Source organism: Pecten maximus, chromosome 17 (assembly GCF_902652985.1).
Source record: "Pecten maximus chromosome 17, xPecMax1.1, whole genome shotgun sequence".
NCBI classification, from domain to species: Eukaryota; Metazoa; Mollusca; class Bivalvia; order Pectinida; family Pectinidae; genus Pecten; species Pecten maximus.
In genome coordinates, this window is record NC_047031.1 from 32,458,438 (window position 1) to 32,475,338 (window position 16,901).

Sequence of the window (16,901 nt, forward strand, 5' to 3'; positions counted from 1 at the left end):
ACAAAATGGCATATTTGGAAATCCAGAAACAAACGAAAATTTGAAAACCAAGGGGAAAGCAAAATACGCATAGTGAATAACATCATGAATTCCATAAAAAATATTGTGTTTATGCTTAAAACTTCAATTTTGTTTTACTATGTATGGCACGCATTGAAAAACATATTTGGCATATAGACCATGTATGTCATTTCAAAAAGCATTTAGGTTCAAGATTGTTAAGCCTCAAAAATACACTGTAAATTTAATTTAAATTTAAATATTTTCATACTGTATACGCAAAAATTACTACAATGAATCCTTATGCAATCAAATATTTTGTAATGTATCTGGATGAAAGTTGTGAGGAAGACTATGTAAGATAATACGTTATTATGTTTTTCCTAAAAGCAAGAGTTTTGAATAAAAAAAAAAGAGAAAAAGATAAGCTGACTTAAAATAACTAACTACTTATTTACCATTTTCAGCGTACTATCATATCTGATGGAATGACTTCTGTTAGAGCCAATATCAAAGTATTGTTGCCACCCTTCTTTAACGATTTGGAAGTAGACAAACTTAAATATCTGCAGAAACCCATGCTTTTCTCCATCTGAATAAAGGATGGGATAGCTTGAAGTATTGGGAGAAATATTCAAGTTACAATTTTATGCTTAAAAATGTTAGAAAGAAAATGATGTTGATTAAAATCATTACTGATTTTTTTTGCGATGTAATATTTGTTTTCCAACTGCCATTATTTTTTTATACCCAGAATGCAAATGATAATTTGGTTATTGATCTGAAAGCAATCATTGCTTTAGATGTTGAAATTCACAGAAAATGACAAAACGATTCTGTTGTTGATTGGCACGCTGATATGTTTCAGATTTGGCGATATGGTGCTGGAGATAGATTGAAGTCTAAAAGTTCATCATTCGTTATTTTAAGCCACACACCTATCAATGATAGGCTGTGAAAACTGTGTAGATGACACAGATGTTATTGTAAAAAAAAAACAAAAAAAAAACAACAACAACAAAACAAAACAGAATGTTTGTGATGTTGTTCAGAACTTTACAAAACATAGACAAGTCCTTTATATATGTTCAATAATGGATATAGTATAACTAAAATAAGTTTCGATAGATACATAATATACTTTAAAACCTGAATAAATAATTATGATTTTCGATGTTATTTATTATATATCAAAAAAGAAGTATAATTGTTGTCCTGTTCAAATATCACGTGGATGAAATATGCGATATTATAGTTATGACCTCAGTAAATATAATTTTATCTTGTATATAGAAATATAACATTTAATTATATATATATAGATCGATATTACTTTATCTTGTTTGTAGAAATATAATATTTAATATATATATAGATATTGCTGTAATATTTATAATTCAAAAGATAATAATTTTAACAAAGAAATTATAAATCACAAAAAGATTTTTTTGAATACTGTAAATCACTTATATTTCGCGTGGGATTCACCATTTCTACTGCATATGTTTTTGAATGTTTGGTATATAAGTTGTGGTGTCTGATAGGTCAATGAATTAAAAATTATTTATTTATTTATTTTAACAGTGGCACTTAAAATGTTTCATTTCAGCATCAATTTAGAATATCAAAATATGTAAGCACTAGTTATTGAAAAAAAAAAAATGAGTTCAGATATTATCACCGGGCTCTGTTACATGTTTAGAATAGTAATGTTTTTTTAGCAACTGTGCAATGAATTTGAATGTTTGCTATTATCAATAAAATGTTTTCAATTATCAGTTAAATCATTTTTATCTCAATTTTTGTTTTCTTAAAATCATTTCCCCCCGTTTGGACAGTTAAAGTACATTAGTAACTGGGGAAGGAATGTAAATTAGTTTAAATAATATAAACTACATTTATTTCTAATGATTTCAATGTTTTCATTTAATTATCTATATTAATTCCAACCCTATATCACAGTTATCTAGACTTATTGAGACGTTAGTATAAAGTGGTACTACATATGATATGTAAACAGCAGGCAAGATAAACCCTTTTTTATATGGGTTAATGTATCTTTGTGTTTTAATTTCACCCTTATTTACATGGGTTACTGTTTACTTTGGGTTTTTAATTTCATCAACACAGAAATGTTAAGGACATCTAAATAGTCAATATATGCTATACAACTATTTCATTCAAAATTCATTCAATTTATGAAAATGTGTATTCAGTTTATGCGTGTTCATTGCGCCGGTTACGTTGACTACCTATTCATAAGGTATTATAATAGTGTTTCTGGCTTTGTAACAAGTTACAGGATACGACGTGTAAGAATTTATTGATCTGAATGATAAATGGATATGTGTTTGTGTGACAAAGTTAAATAAATTACTATATTCTGTAGTTCTATCTACTCTATTTTACTTACAACACATTATATAAAGAGGGCTGAGATAATCATATAGGGTAGCGGTTTAACCATTTTATGTCAAGGGAATGTAGTTTTTGTCTATTAACAAGGGGTGAGGTATCATAACAACAAGGGGAAATAACTCTACAAAGGGAGGGATATAGCGACTATGACAGGAGTGGTTCACTTCAAAAATGAGAAATACTTGTTGTATACAGTGTGGTACGAACGGGGGTAGATTCTATACATAAAGGAGACTGAGAATATAAGTAAGGGCGAGATAACTTTTATTAACAATGGAACCTATTTAGATAGACAATGGAAAATTACTGATTAAATCATGATAGGGACAAATACAGAGAGAACGATCTTTATAAATATGTACAGGAGAAAAAAGTGGAGTATTAGATGTAGAAAAAAGGGAGATAAAACAACAGCCAGGGGAGATAATCATTTTAGGACGAGGCGATACGTGGGAGAATGTAATAACGAAAGGTTCGGAGAGAGACCGTGTTTCCCCTGTACTCTGTCTTACATATCGGGATCTTAGTGTTAGAGATGAACACCAAAACAAAATTGATAACAAGAAATTCACGTGCATCAGACACGTGATCAGTTACTTACCTCGCGCCTTTTCTGCTACAATGCCGAATATAAAACCACACACGGACGCCACCAGAAGTTTGACGACCACTAGTCCGACACTCGTGCTTTTCTCCTTGTCATCCCCGAAACCTGTCTTACTAGGTTCGGAATCAAACTCGTCGGCGGTGGAACTTTGCCGTGACATGCTGGCAGTCTCCGCCAGGTGGATGTCGGACACACGATTAGACGGGGATGTTTTGCCCGACATCTTGTCACTCTGTCACGTGACTAGCGATGACGTCAATTACGTTAAAATGTCCTGTCGTCACACACTATACGTTTAAATAAGTCAACTGTAGCCGACTTGGAGTACCAGTATAACTAGTTGTTATGGAATCATGATCCGTCGAAATGTTCACCGAATCTGTCAAACCTCAAATATCGAACGTACTTCCAAAAGCAATGTCCTGCTAATTGATTTGATAATTTTCGAAGAGTTCCCAACACTAATCTATGAATATATCTCCTTTTGATATTACATAGAGCGACGGCATTTGACCTTCGGATTAATGTGATTAGGAGTATAGTGTTATCTTTACGATAATTCCTCCGTCTTATTTTAGCTTATGAAATAAAATAAAAACAACACAGTCCTAGTCGATACCTCAGTTCTTGCAACAGTGGTGATCACGTTATAACGTCATCATGTATCCCTCGCGTGACGTAACACGCACTCCATGACGACGTCATCATCCCCATCCAGATTTATGACGATTTTCACAGACAGTTACTTTGGACGATAGTTTCTGTTTATCAGGTGCAGGTCGTCCTATTTTCAATATATGGAGTCAATTTTTTCCGCTGACTACCAACGTTACGTGCAAAACGTTTGTTAATCTTCTGCAGTCGTTTGATTTTCAAACTACACGTGCAAGATTAACCAAAAATCCATTCATTCAGAAAAAATGCATTTAATCCATAAATTTTGTGCATCAATATTCCAACACGTTCGAATCATGCAATGGTAGAATATAAATATTATATAAGCTCCATTCTTCAGTTGTAATCAATGTAAAAGTTCCTCCTTCAGCGTCGGTGTTCTCGGCGTTAATGCTGGCCGTATACCTGACACACATATATACCTGTATTTACCTACATGTACCTAACTAATCTATTTACAGGCTACACAGGTATATATGTGATACGTACGTCTCTTAATTACGCCTGGTAGATATGTATTACCTGTGTTATTTTCACCTGAACTACCAGGTGTATCATTGACAGACTTTCTACCGTGATAGTATTTTGCTTTGTCACTCTGACTGTAAATATTGCAGCCTGTCAACATCTCGGATTGGTTCTTCTCATATTAGCAGAGTTTTGATTGGTCGGTAGAAGTTGCGGGCCATTAGAGGTAAACTAGCCGTGACCAGTGCGAGTTCATTCCGACGATAAACCACAGAAACCTGAATGAAAATTGTTGTAGGTTACAAAATGTTCCGGGCATGCGCAGTGGCATAGTTGTAGTCACGTTCGCACGAGCCAGCGTTGTGTAGTAAAACGGTGAGCTAGTGATAACGACACTATTATTAGCGGTATCTAAATCTTAATCTACACCACTGGGTCAGTAGACTCAGGGCCAGAGGGAGAGGGTGTATACAGAGTACATATGTAGGCTAAGGAAGGTCGGGGGAGGGGACGAAGTAAAAAGGTTTAGACACACGGCTATAGGTGGACCTGGGGAATGGTGTATACCAGGTACATTGTAAACTCGTAACGTGGGCCGGGGAAATGTCAATGTACGATAAGTATACGTCCTTGATAAAAGGTTATATAAGGACCGGGAATTCGGGGCCTATGTCAATAGGGGTGGGGTGCATTATAAGGTTATATAAGGACCAGGGAATCGGAGTCATATGTAGATAGGGATGGAGCGCATAAAGACAGTCTATTGGGTTATATAAGGACCAGGGAATCGGAGTCATATGTTGAAAGGGGTGGGGCGCATTAGGACAGGATATTGGGTTATATACGGAACGGGGAATCGGAGCCCTATGTCAGTAGGGTGGAGCGAATTAGGACAATGTATAGGGTTATATAAGGACAGGGAATCGGGGCTCTATGTCGATAGGGGTGGGGCGCATTACGACAATTTATAAGGTTATATAAGGACCCGGGTATCGGGGCCCTATGTCAATAGGGGTGAGGCGTTTAAAGATAGTGTATTGGGTTATATAAGGAACGGGGAATTGGGACCATTTGTGAAAAGGGATGAAGCGCATTAGGATAGTTTGAAGGGTTATATAAGGACCGGGGTCTATATGTTGATATAGATGGGGCGTATTAGGATTCGGGGAGAAACGGAGAGGGAAAAATATAGCATAAAACAAGAAAGCAATTATTCAGTGCAATGCTTTTAAGCGAATTGTCTTTTATTTTTTAAAATTTATTGTGAAATTGTGATCACATGTGAAAACGAAAGCATTTCCATCAGATGTTAGTTCATCATTGTCACACAACAGTGATTGGAGTTGAAATCGAGCAGGTAATTACATTAAATGGAGAGATAACTGTTCCAGTATTAAATATATCATCCTTTTAAGCTAATCATGAATTTTTAACACATAAGAAAATCAAGGCAAGGCATTCTCGGGGGTGGGGGGGGTGGTAAGGAAGGAAGTATGACCTGAATGAGGTATCAGAGACTCTATTTGTATTTTCTTAAACTTAAATCTTTTATTTTGTTTACACCCTCGTTCGAGGGGAAGCCAGTTTCTACAAGTTAGCCTAGTGGAAGCAGTAACAATACATGCTGCTTCCAACACATTGTCTTGTGGGAACTTTTCATGGTCACGTTATATCCACATTGGGAGGTATTACATTTCCTTACGGCTTATAAAATTATATCTTTTTTTTTTCTTTTTGATATAATCCTACAGCTTTTGTTTTTACAATTATGATCGAACAAAAGACGCTTACACTTCCGGAACCCATGGTATGATTCTCTTTTTACCTTTTCCTAAGGAGTTTACATGCAAACTTACCCCCCCCCCCCCCCAACACAGAAAAAGCACCACTAGTCACTAGTTCAGACTATATGAAGTTGTAATGTAGAAGGTGTAATGTAGAAGGTGTGGGTGTGTGCAAATCGCCTATTACGAAATACAATGATATTCTTCAGGTATTTTCTTCAATTATATTTACATTTTGGTGGCAAAGCCAAAAAAATATTGAACAGACTGTGTTTTTTTCGTATTATTTCAATGCACATTTTTGTTTGGTAATCAGCACGTGACAAATGAATTTTGAAAAAATAGGCTGTTCAATTTGTCGAACCCCATTGACGAAATCGCTGAATATTGGCATTTTTTATGCTAATTTTCAAAAATAACAAAACGAATATGTCGAGAATGTAAATATAAGCATTAAGCTGTCCTTTTTGGTGTCTATGGTCGATATAGATGCCAGAGGTTTGCAAACAATCATGTCATATTGTGCTAGCGTACAATATGACGTTTGTTTGCAAAGCTCTGGCATCTATATCGACCATAGACACAAAAAAGACAGTTTAATCCTTAAATATCCTGCAGGTGTATTCCTCATGTGTTTTCTTCAATTATATTCTTCAGGTATATTTACATGGATTAGTGTTGTTGTAGCATTACCTGTAGAAGGACAGTTCCGTGTTGAGATGTATTGGCAAAGTATGACATAGATAAATTGACATGCTGATGGAAATGATCAATGTTCACATCCTGTTGATTGATGAATTAAAAAAAAACCTGAAGGTTAATTATCTAAATGTGTGAACATTAGTATACTACGTAAACTAATTTAACATAAAGTCTTTCAATTTTCATTCAACCTTTTAATCATTAACTTATTTGATTTTCATTATTGTTAATACATGTAATTATAAAAACGACGACGACGACAATTAGCGGAGAAATACGGAAACTGCCGAAAATCAATTGAAGCTTGATAAGCAATATCATATGATTAAAAGAAAATGTTGAACAAGAGTTTTACTTTCCTGTAATGATAAAGCTCGATCTATTGACTCAAACACTTAAAACTTCCCTAAATCACCAACCTGACATTACAAACTGAGCTACTCTATAACGTTTTTATTATGATTGATCCTAATGATATTAAAATATGAAGTATATCCACATCTACAATAAAGCTGCCGCGTGGGCGCTTTATGGAGCTCATAAAATCATAAATATATGTACGTGTTGGTAGTCACAAACTATAGTGTATATCATACCAACGGTCATCTAGTGGGCTCTCAGCGGTATATAAGTATTTATATGATTATATATAAATGTTACGATATTTTAATATAAATATTTGTATGATTATATATTAACGTTGAGATACTTTGATAGTTATATATATATTACGCACTTTTATGTATGGGTACGGATTGAAAATACCCTGCATACAAAATTTGTCCTGAATGAAAACACAATTTATACATGTCTACGCATTAAAACGCCATGCATACATTTGTACGTAAACGCCTTTTATACATTAATATTTACACTCTGTATTTGCCTATATGTCGTTAGTAAACCAAATTGTATTCATGAGAGTGTATACTACAATTTACAGTGATTCGGTCAGTGTAGGAATACAGCTCCAGGTGTTGTAGGTTAAAACAATGGCCGCCAATTACATGTACTTTCGGCCTAGTGAGCTTTCGAATGCTAGCATTTTATTTGTTTTATGTACATAAGCCAAAACAAAAAATAAAGCAACTTCACAAGTTATGAGGGTAAAATTTTATAATAAAAAAAATTTAGTCGACACAAAATTATCATAAGCTATATAGATACGAAATTGTCAATGTCATCACACTCACAGGGGCTCGTTTCAAAAATGCTCGACACGACAACATTAAAAGTCCAGCATTTGTAAAAAAAAAAAAAAAAATGTGAAAAATCGACATGGTTTCCGGTTGTGTGTATTCACTGATGCCAAAGGCCTACCTTACAAAATCGAGCCCATTTGAAATTGAACATCGTCTGCTAAGTTAGCGACACTGATGTAACGGATTTGACAGGAATCTGTTTCGAAAGAAATATCATTGGAATCGTTTTCACCCACTGTCAAGACGACTTTCATTTAGAATTCAAGTGCTCATATTCTGGGAGCCTGAAGTTGGTTCCGAGTTCCGAGTTCCGTTTAAGTAAAACGAAACTCGGAACTGGTACCGAGTTCCGTTTATATTAAACGGAACTCGGAACTGGGACCAAAACCAATAAAGCTAATACATAGTATTCCAGTTTTTCTTAAACCAGTTCCGAGTTCCGTTTATCTTAAACGGAACTCGGAACTGGGACCAAAACCAATAAAGCTAATACATAGTATTCCAGTTTTTCTTAAACGGAACTCGGAACTGGGACCAAAACCAATAAAGCTAATACATAATATTTCAGTTTTTCTTAAGCGGAACTCGGAACTGGGACCAAAACCAATAAAGCTAATACATAGTATTTCAGTTTTTCTTAAACGGAACTCGGAACTGGGACCAAAACCAATAAAGCTAATACATAATATTTCAGTTTTACTTAAACGGAACTCGGAACTCGGAACTCGGAACCAACTTCAGGCTCCCCGATATTCTTCTGAAAATAACGCAAATCTAGTCGATAAAAACAGAAGTGTTTCCGATGAATCGAGTCTATCCGGTGATACCCGTTCAACAGATAAATATTTCATGTCGCCCTACATTCCATCTATCTGTCATCCAAATTGTATTCATATTGACTGTATATTACCATTTGGTAACAGTTCAATTCTTAAGTAAGTATTGAAACAACCCATATACATTTGTACGTATTTAAAACGCACTTTTATGTATGTGTACGTATTAAAAACGCCATGAATACATTTAGCATAAACCATATTTTATTTCATAAATAGGTACAATACATGTTTATCATCCGAACAATATAATATTCAATGAAATAGAATCCAGAAACAAGTTATTTAACTTATATAAATCTGTTTCCTTTAAAGCAGACATTATAGTTGATAACAAAGATTAGCAAAAATACAAAACTTATTGAAAAATTTAACAGCATTATTTGATTACTTGAAAAGGAGAGTGGAAGAAGAAAGAGAAAAATTGACAGGGAAGGGAAGAGGAGAATATTTGCCTGAGTCTTGACTCGTACATGAGCTATTTCAGTTGAAACATTTAAAAACATTTTTGATGTTGTGAAAATACTGCTAGTAGATATAAACCAATAGCACATGGCATAGTACGAGCTTAAAGAGAAATAATTCACAATGATGAAATTTGAAAGCAGAAATCATTATATTGGTGAAAAGGGCTAAGGAAAACGTTTAGAGTTGATTATAAAGTTTTGTACATAGACTACATCTTTATTTTGACCAGATGAAAGGTTCCTGTCGCTAAACTGCAGGGCTTCGAATGATATCTGGTTTTGGATAGGTTGAAAGCATATTTGCCTAATCAGTTCGTAGTTCTGACAAGATAATAGATAATAGGGCGTTTGTTTCAGCTGCCTCACGGCAGGAACAGAGTGGGCTCGCTGTTAAATTACTGTGGAAAAGATGATCGTTTGAAGAACTGCATTTCATTGGGAGTCTGGCATGATACTTTTGGCCCTATTCTAGTACATGTACCACAGAAATAATAGGATTCCTTTTGTTGCAGATTTCTATAAAGACGTGTCTTAAGTTTTAGTAAGAGATGCGTCGTTCTGTGTGTCTTTGGGAAGTTCGTTCCGTAAGTTGACAGAAACAAACAAGAAGGATTTTTTTTAAACATGTTAGTTCTACAACGTACAGGTACGAATTTGTCTACGTCTCTAGTATTATATGTTGTAGTATTATATGTTGTAGTATTATATGTTGTAGTATTATATGTTGGTGTATTATATGTTGGTGTATTATATGTTGGTGTATTATATGTTGTAATATTATATGTTGTAGTATTATATGTTGTAGTATCATATGTTGTAGTATTATATGTTGTAGTATCATATGTTGTAGTATTATATGTTGTAGTATTATATGTTGTAGTATTATATGTTGTAGTATTATATGTTGTAGTATTATATGTTGGTGTATTATATGTTGTAGTATTATATGTTGTAGTATTATATGTTGTAGTATTATATGTTGTAGTATCATATGTTGTAGTATCATATGTTGTAGTATTATATGTTGTAGTATTATATGTTGTAGTATTATATGTTGTAGTATCATATGTTGTAGTATCATATGTTGTAGTATTATATGTTGTAGTATTATATGTTGTAGTATTATATGTTGTAGTTTTATATGTTGTAGTATTATATGTTGTAGTATTATATGTTGTAGTATTATATGTTGTAGTATTATATGTTGTAGTATTATATGTTGTAGTATTATATGTTGTAGTATTATATGTTGTAGTATTATATGTTGTAGTATTATATGTTGGTGTATTATATGTTGGTGTATTATATGTTGTAGTATTATATGTTGTAGTATTATATGTTGTAGTATTATATGTTGTAGTATTATATGTTGTAGTATTATATGTTGGTGGATATTCGAGTGTCGGTCTAGAAGACGTTTTCTGGGATATTGAGGTGTAACGTTGTGTACTATTTTGTGGAATTGGATCATTTTGTGGTGTTAGTACCTAAAATACAGAGTTTGCCATCCAGTGTCGGTGTACAGATTTGTGTGACTAGTGAGTTAAGTGCCTTCTCTAATGATGCGTGCAGTTATATGTTTTCTATCATTAGTGATTCCGTGTTGGTCAATGTCCCAAACAATGTCTCCATACTCTAATATTGGTCTTATAAAGGTAAAGTGCATATATAGCAATAGCAATAGCAGTTATCGGTCTTCTTATAAGCGTGTCCGCTTCTTGACCACCTGTTTATATAATTCTAATTACAGCGCGCATGTTTGATTATGTATCAAGTATAGTAGATTCCTCATTAAAACATTATCATTATTTTTTTTTTTTTTAAATATTGTACAATTTAGTTTCAAATTTCCTCAATATGGTCATCAAATATCATTCACAAAGACGAATTGGTGTTCAGTTTCATATTTGGACTATTAACAGTTAACCCACCATCTGTATCTAGGGTCACTATCTTTATATACATGTATAGACTGTATAGGTGGTAGGTGTTATACAGAATATTGGCGGGTCGTTGTTTAACTAGTACGTGTAGCAGGATGGGTGGAACTTGATCTCCTTGTTAGTCCAGTACTTGTTAAGGTTGCTTTTAAATGAGTTGATTGATGGTGAATTGACATGTGTTGTAATGTTTGGCGATCGACAGTATACTTTAATTTTCTGAGAAAATTCAATTTAGCAGACGCTTTTTTAGTAATATATTCAATAGGAGATTGCCATCCCACCATTACATGAGAAAAATACACCTAAGTGTTTATACGAATTCACGTTGTATTATATAGTCTTGTTTATTGTCAAAGGGGGATAATTAGGTGGGTTTGTTTTCCTAGTAACAGTATGAGTTTCAGGTTTCAGAGGGTTAAAATTTACTAGCCAATACATTTGTACTAATGAAAACACCATGAATACATTTGTACGCAATTATAATGCATTCTATACATTTGTACGCAATAAAAACGCCGCTTATACATATGTAAGTAATGAAAACACCCTTTATACATTTGTACGTAATGAAAACGCTTTTTATGCATTTGTACGTAATGAAAACGCTTTTTATACATTTGTACGTAATGAAAACGATTTTAATACATCTGCCCGTAATGAAACCTTTCTTTATACATTTGTAAGTAATGAAAAAGTTTTTTTTATACATTTGTACGTAATGAAAACGTTTTTTATACGTTTGTACGTAATGAAAACGCTTTTTATACATTGTACGTAATGAAACCTTTCTTTATACATTTGTACATAATTTAAACTCTCTTTATGCATTTGTAAGTAATGAAACCTCTCTTTATACATTTGTACGTAATGAAACTTCTCTTTATACATTTGTACATAATTAAAACTCTCTTTATACACTTGTAAGTAAAGAAAACGCTTTTTATACATTTGTAAGCAATGAAAACGCCCTTCATTCGTTTGTTCGTATTAAAACACCGCTAAATGATTTTTGTACATATCGACAACGCCCTGAATGGTTTTGTACATATCGACAACCCTCTGAATATTTTTGTACATATCGACAACGCCCGTACTGTTTTTTTTCTGTTTACACATCGATAGCACCCCGAGCTTAACGTACACGCTGAAAAACCCTCAGTATTTTTTCACATCGACAACACCACACCGAATGTTATTATCCTAAATAGTACGCCTGAATGACACACGCCACCCATATTCCCCACACTGACATTTACAATGTCATACTTAATAGTTATTCAAACAATGTTTTAAATTACTCTTCACTCGAATGTCACATAGCTTCATTTAAATGGAGCCAATTAGATATAATTCCAGCTGAAACGATTGAGAAACTTCGTATACGACCTATATACGTATACGGTAGAATACACAGACTATGAAAATCTTAATCTTGATATTTAATTTTATTTGAGTTGGTTGAACTAAATAAGGTTTGTATGCTTTATTTGATGTTGGTGAAGTCAAGGCATACGTGTTAATGTTTATTCAAACGCACCAATAATGGACTCTGTCTCTCTCTGTCTCTCTCTCTCTGTCTCTCTCTCTCTGTCTCTCTCTCTCTCTCTCTCTCTCTCTCTCTCTCTCTCTCTCTCTCTCTCTCTCTCTCTCTCTCTCGTGCAATGCATATTGTTCGTGTAACACCAATGGTCCAATAAGATCAATAATTTGCCATCTTAAGGGAATGTTTGGAAGACGTTAATACATAATAATGGTAGCATAAGCGCCAGTCTATTGTGTTTGATAATTACCGAGTGTTAATGTATTTTAATTATGTGTAGTTCTGCTGATTAAGGACAGCCTACCCCCTGTGCTAGCTACATACGTGTGGCGAGTGAGCGTGTGATTTTAGGAAGCTGCTGTTTACTCCCGAAATTATTAATTTTTTACGACCTTAGCTATTTGTGGTGTATAAGTACACGGTATTGTTACGGGTCAGTCAGGGATACGTTAATGTAATCAGTCCCTGACGACGGGGTCAAGGTCATATAGTCACGTTCTCATTGGAGTCCGGACTAGTCACCCGACCCACCCTGTTTATACACACGAACACATTTGGCAGTTATCCAAAACAATACTAAATAATAGTGAATCTGAAAATACCTTCCTAGCTACAGGATAATCTCCTAATATCCTCAGAAACCGGAATCTAAAAAGATTGGTATCACAATCTTAATTAACACAGCTATTATATATAATGTATAGTTACGGTAGTATTGTCAATATTTTTGTCATCAATTATTCTTAATTGTAATCTTAATTAAGATGGATTAATATCTGCAGTTCGGGAATGTCTGCCAGATCCTCTACCCCAAAATATCCCACCAGTTATTCGCCCTTTGCTACCTCCTAATATACAGTGTTTTCTCTCAAGTATCAGTGATTCAAAACTCTTTTATAATATTTTCAATAAAACAGACACTGTTGCTACTGGCAAATCAAAATGGAATGAACAGCTCTTATTTGAAGAAGGAGAATGGAGTAAAATATACAATATTCCACGTAAAGTAACAAAAAATACTAAACTTCAATGGCTTCAATATCGCATATCTCATTATATTCTTACCACCAATTCTAATTTGTTTAAATATGGTATAGTAAATAGCCCTATGTACACTTTCTGTAACTCTGAAAGAGAAACAATAATTCACTTGATGTGGGAATGCAAGGGAGTGCAAAATCTATTACATGTACAAAATTTTGAATCACTGGTAGATGCACTCTATATTCCTTTTGCAATAAATAAACAGTCTTTTCTTTTTGGACTCACAAACAATGGTATTAATGCAACAGTATATAATATAGTAATTCTTATCATCAAACAATACATTTATAGAACGAGGTGTCTTAATAAATCCTTAAATGTCAACGCATTATCAAACAACATAAAAGATTACTACAATACGCAGAAATTCATATCAAACGGTCAGAATGATATTTTCAAAGCAAAATTCGCGAATACTTGGTGTAAATGGAAAAAACCTTATTTGTCTTGATATTTAATAGCCAAAACTTATTCCTGACAGTTTACAAACACTATTATATTCTATTTGTAACTAAACCTATGCCATTATGAATATTACTCCCCACATCTCTACCCTAAAGGAAACTCTTTTAATTTCTATCTCTCTACAGAAATAAATAATTTTCTCTTTGTACATGTATTCAAATTAACCGCAACTATTCTCCTTGTTTCTATCACTACTTTTTTTCTTTTTTTCCTCCTCCTTCCCTTCTTCCTTTCTCTTAAATATGTTATGTTTCAGTGTGAGAGTGGATATACTAGTATGTATGCATGGGTGTATGGGTGTAAATGAAACAATAAATGAATATGAATATTGATACAATGAATAAGTTTTAAAATGTTGTATGTGAGGATATATGTGTGTATGTAGGAATATATATTACGTACTCTATGAGTGAATGAGAATGCAATTGTAAAAATATGAACATTAATGTAATACTGTCGCTGTGTGTTGTGTGTATGTGATTATACATGTATATGTATTATACACCATGATTTCAAAATAAAAAATGAATTATAAAAAAAAGATGATATTATTTTACGTTCACATAGCAGAAAAGTCTACATAATTCAAATAACAACATAAAAAGTTCACAATAGAAAAGTAAACATAATTCAAATATAAAAGACAACTTACAAAGTCTACATAATAGAAAAGTCAACATAATTCAAATATATAAGACACATATAAAGTTCACATAGTAGAAAAGTCAACATTATTCAAAGTTACCATCAGAAAGTTTACAAAATAGAAAAGTCAACATAATTTGAATACAACATCATACAATGTTCACATAATAGAAAAGTCAACATAATTTGAATACAACATCATACAATGTTCACATAATAGAAAAGTCAACATAATTCAAATATAACCATTGATATCCCATAAAGGTAAACACGAGTGGGGTTCGATAAGGAAAACAAACACTTTTTTTCAGGATGAAACCGAACAAAGACGCCAAAGATCTTCGCTAATATTTTCAATTTTCGTGCAAGGGAGGAAATTATGTTCAACCTGTTTTATGGCAAAAACTAAATTACAGAACAAAGACCTAGGCTGATGTTCGTCTACAATATATATGTAAGAAAAATAAAACAAAACCAATATTTACCACAAGGCTTTTCTGCCGTCATAGCCGTATTCAGGTAGAAAGGCATTGCGATAAATCACGGCTTTTGTTTTAATGTTTTTGATAAATATAGATAACTGTATTTTAGCATAATGCAATAAACAACGTCATTAAATAAACTTATTTCGAGTTGGTAATTACTTGTTAACTTCGTTATTTCTATGACTGTGTACTATAAAGTCTTAAATATAATCACTACGTCCTAATTCACAACATGATTGTGTCCATACAAATGATAAATAGACTTTTTAGCAGTAACGAACGATTGTAATAACCAATATGTATTTGCAATATCGACGAGGTAGCAACCTTATTGCCAAATTTATGCTCGTATCGACAATTTCCCATACAATGAAGGAATATTAGTTATATTAGTTCCGCTTTTTACTTTTTCTAATTCAATTAATCATTTTCTGGATTGCTGCCACCATTCAAACCAACAACTTAAGACGGATATGTTTATTTTGACAGCTGTTTATGGATTATGTTTAGATGAGAAACAAACCTCATTAAGGAATGGGTTTCTAGTTGGACTCATATTTGCCGTCGTACTGAGGTAGAAGACGAATACTATCAGAAACACCTGATCTTCTGTCCTTTCCTTTTTAATGGCCTCCATGAACATTTATATATGTTTTGTCGTTTTATCGATTTTGAGTTAGTTGTTCAACATTGTACGAACAGGGGGTCATTGAAGGACGGCGCGTCCTTGAAAGAGCTAACAGAGGAGGCTGTATCATTATACAGGGCTGGTTTCAATTTTCTTTTCTTGTTGTTGATTTCAATAAGCAAGGAGCAGTCATGTTTTCAATGATATACTTTATTTTTTCGGGAAACCAATAGTTTTACAGAGGCGGGCGATCGCTCAAATAAAGTCCTTACATAGGCAGTGTTAAGTATGATATGTGGAAAAAAATTGTTAAGGAGGAGAAAAGATGATACAAAAATATCCCCTAAAATTAGATCTGACGAATCTTAGAATGGGGACAGGAGTACAATTCTTATGCTATCTACATAGAAATAATGTAGCAATAGTATACTGTAGATGTATATGTTTAGTTGTTAATATGATTTTAGCGGTAATATTATTTTGGCGGCTTTCGCGCTTGACACATTACGCTAAATCAAAATTTCGCTAATTGCACTTTCTATTATATACTGTTTCTATATATTAAGATAACTTTGGCCACCTATTCATCAATGCACTAATTTGTTTGATTTCGGAAATGAGCTTAAATTTAAGTATGCCAAATAAAGTACGGTTACAGTATTTTCATAGGAGAGTAAGTGTTTCTTTTATTCGTAAACTTATATCATGTAGGTAATTCTGATAAAAACTTCTACTTTTGATGTTAACGACAATTTTACCCCTGTTTGATAATGGAAATAATATTTAGTAATTACAATAAAGTGAAAACGCGAACAGTGTCCTTCCAAGGATTTTATGATTTCAGGACGTACCTAGTTTTGGAGGTGGAGGAAAGCCAGAGTACCCAGAGAAAAACCACCGGCCTAAGGCTAGTACCAGGCAACTGTCCCACGTGGGTTTTGAACTCGCAACCAAGAGGTGGTGGGCTAGTGATAAAGTGTCAGGCCACCCTA

At 33.4% G+C, this 16,901-nt stretch overlaps 2 protein-coding genes across 2 annotated transcripts in view; both read right to left on the minus strand.

Annotated features, from left to right (window-relative positions):
• LOC117315445 (UPF0394 inner membrane protein YeeE-like) overlaps positions 1 to 4,293 on the minus strand; it is a 50,208-nt gene extending 45,915 nt beyond the window's left edge. Inside the window, exon 1 of the mRNA XM_033869635.1 lies at positions 3,020 to 4,293. Within this exon, the coding sequence (XP_033725526.1) occupies positions 3,020 to 3,248 (229 nt within the window). The 5' untranslated portion in view covers positions 3,249 to 4,293. The remainder of the gene's footprint in view (positions 1 to 3,019) is intronic.
• Positions 4,294 to 4,344: 51 nt separating this feature from the next.
• On the minus strand, positions 4,345 to 15,918 carry LOC117315329 (uncharacterized PPE family protein PPE54-like). Its single transcript, XM_033869477.1, has 3 exons — positions 15,805 to 15,918; positions 9,804 to 10,646; positions 4,345 to 4,446 (listed from the first exon to the last, which is right to left on the minus strand). The coding sequence occupies exons 1-3, from the start codon at positions 15,916 to 15,918 to the stop codon at positions 4,345 to 4,347; spliced, it is 1,059 nt and encodes a 352-aa protein (XP_033725368.1).
• Between the last annotated feature and the right edge of the window lie 983 nt (positions 15,919 to 16,901).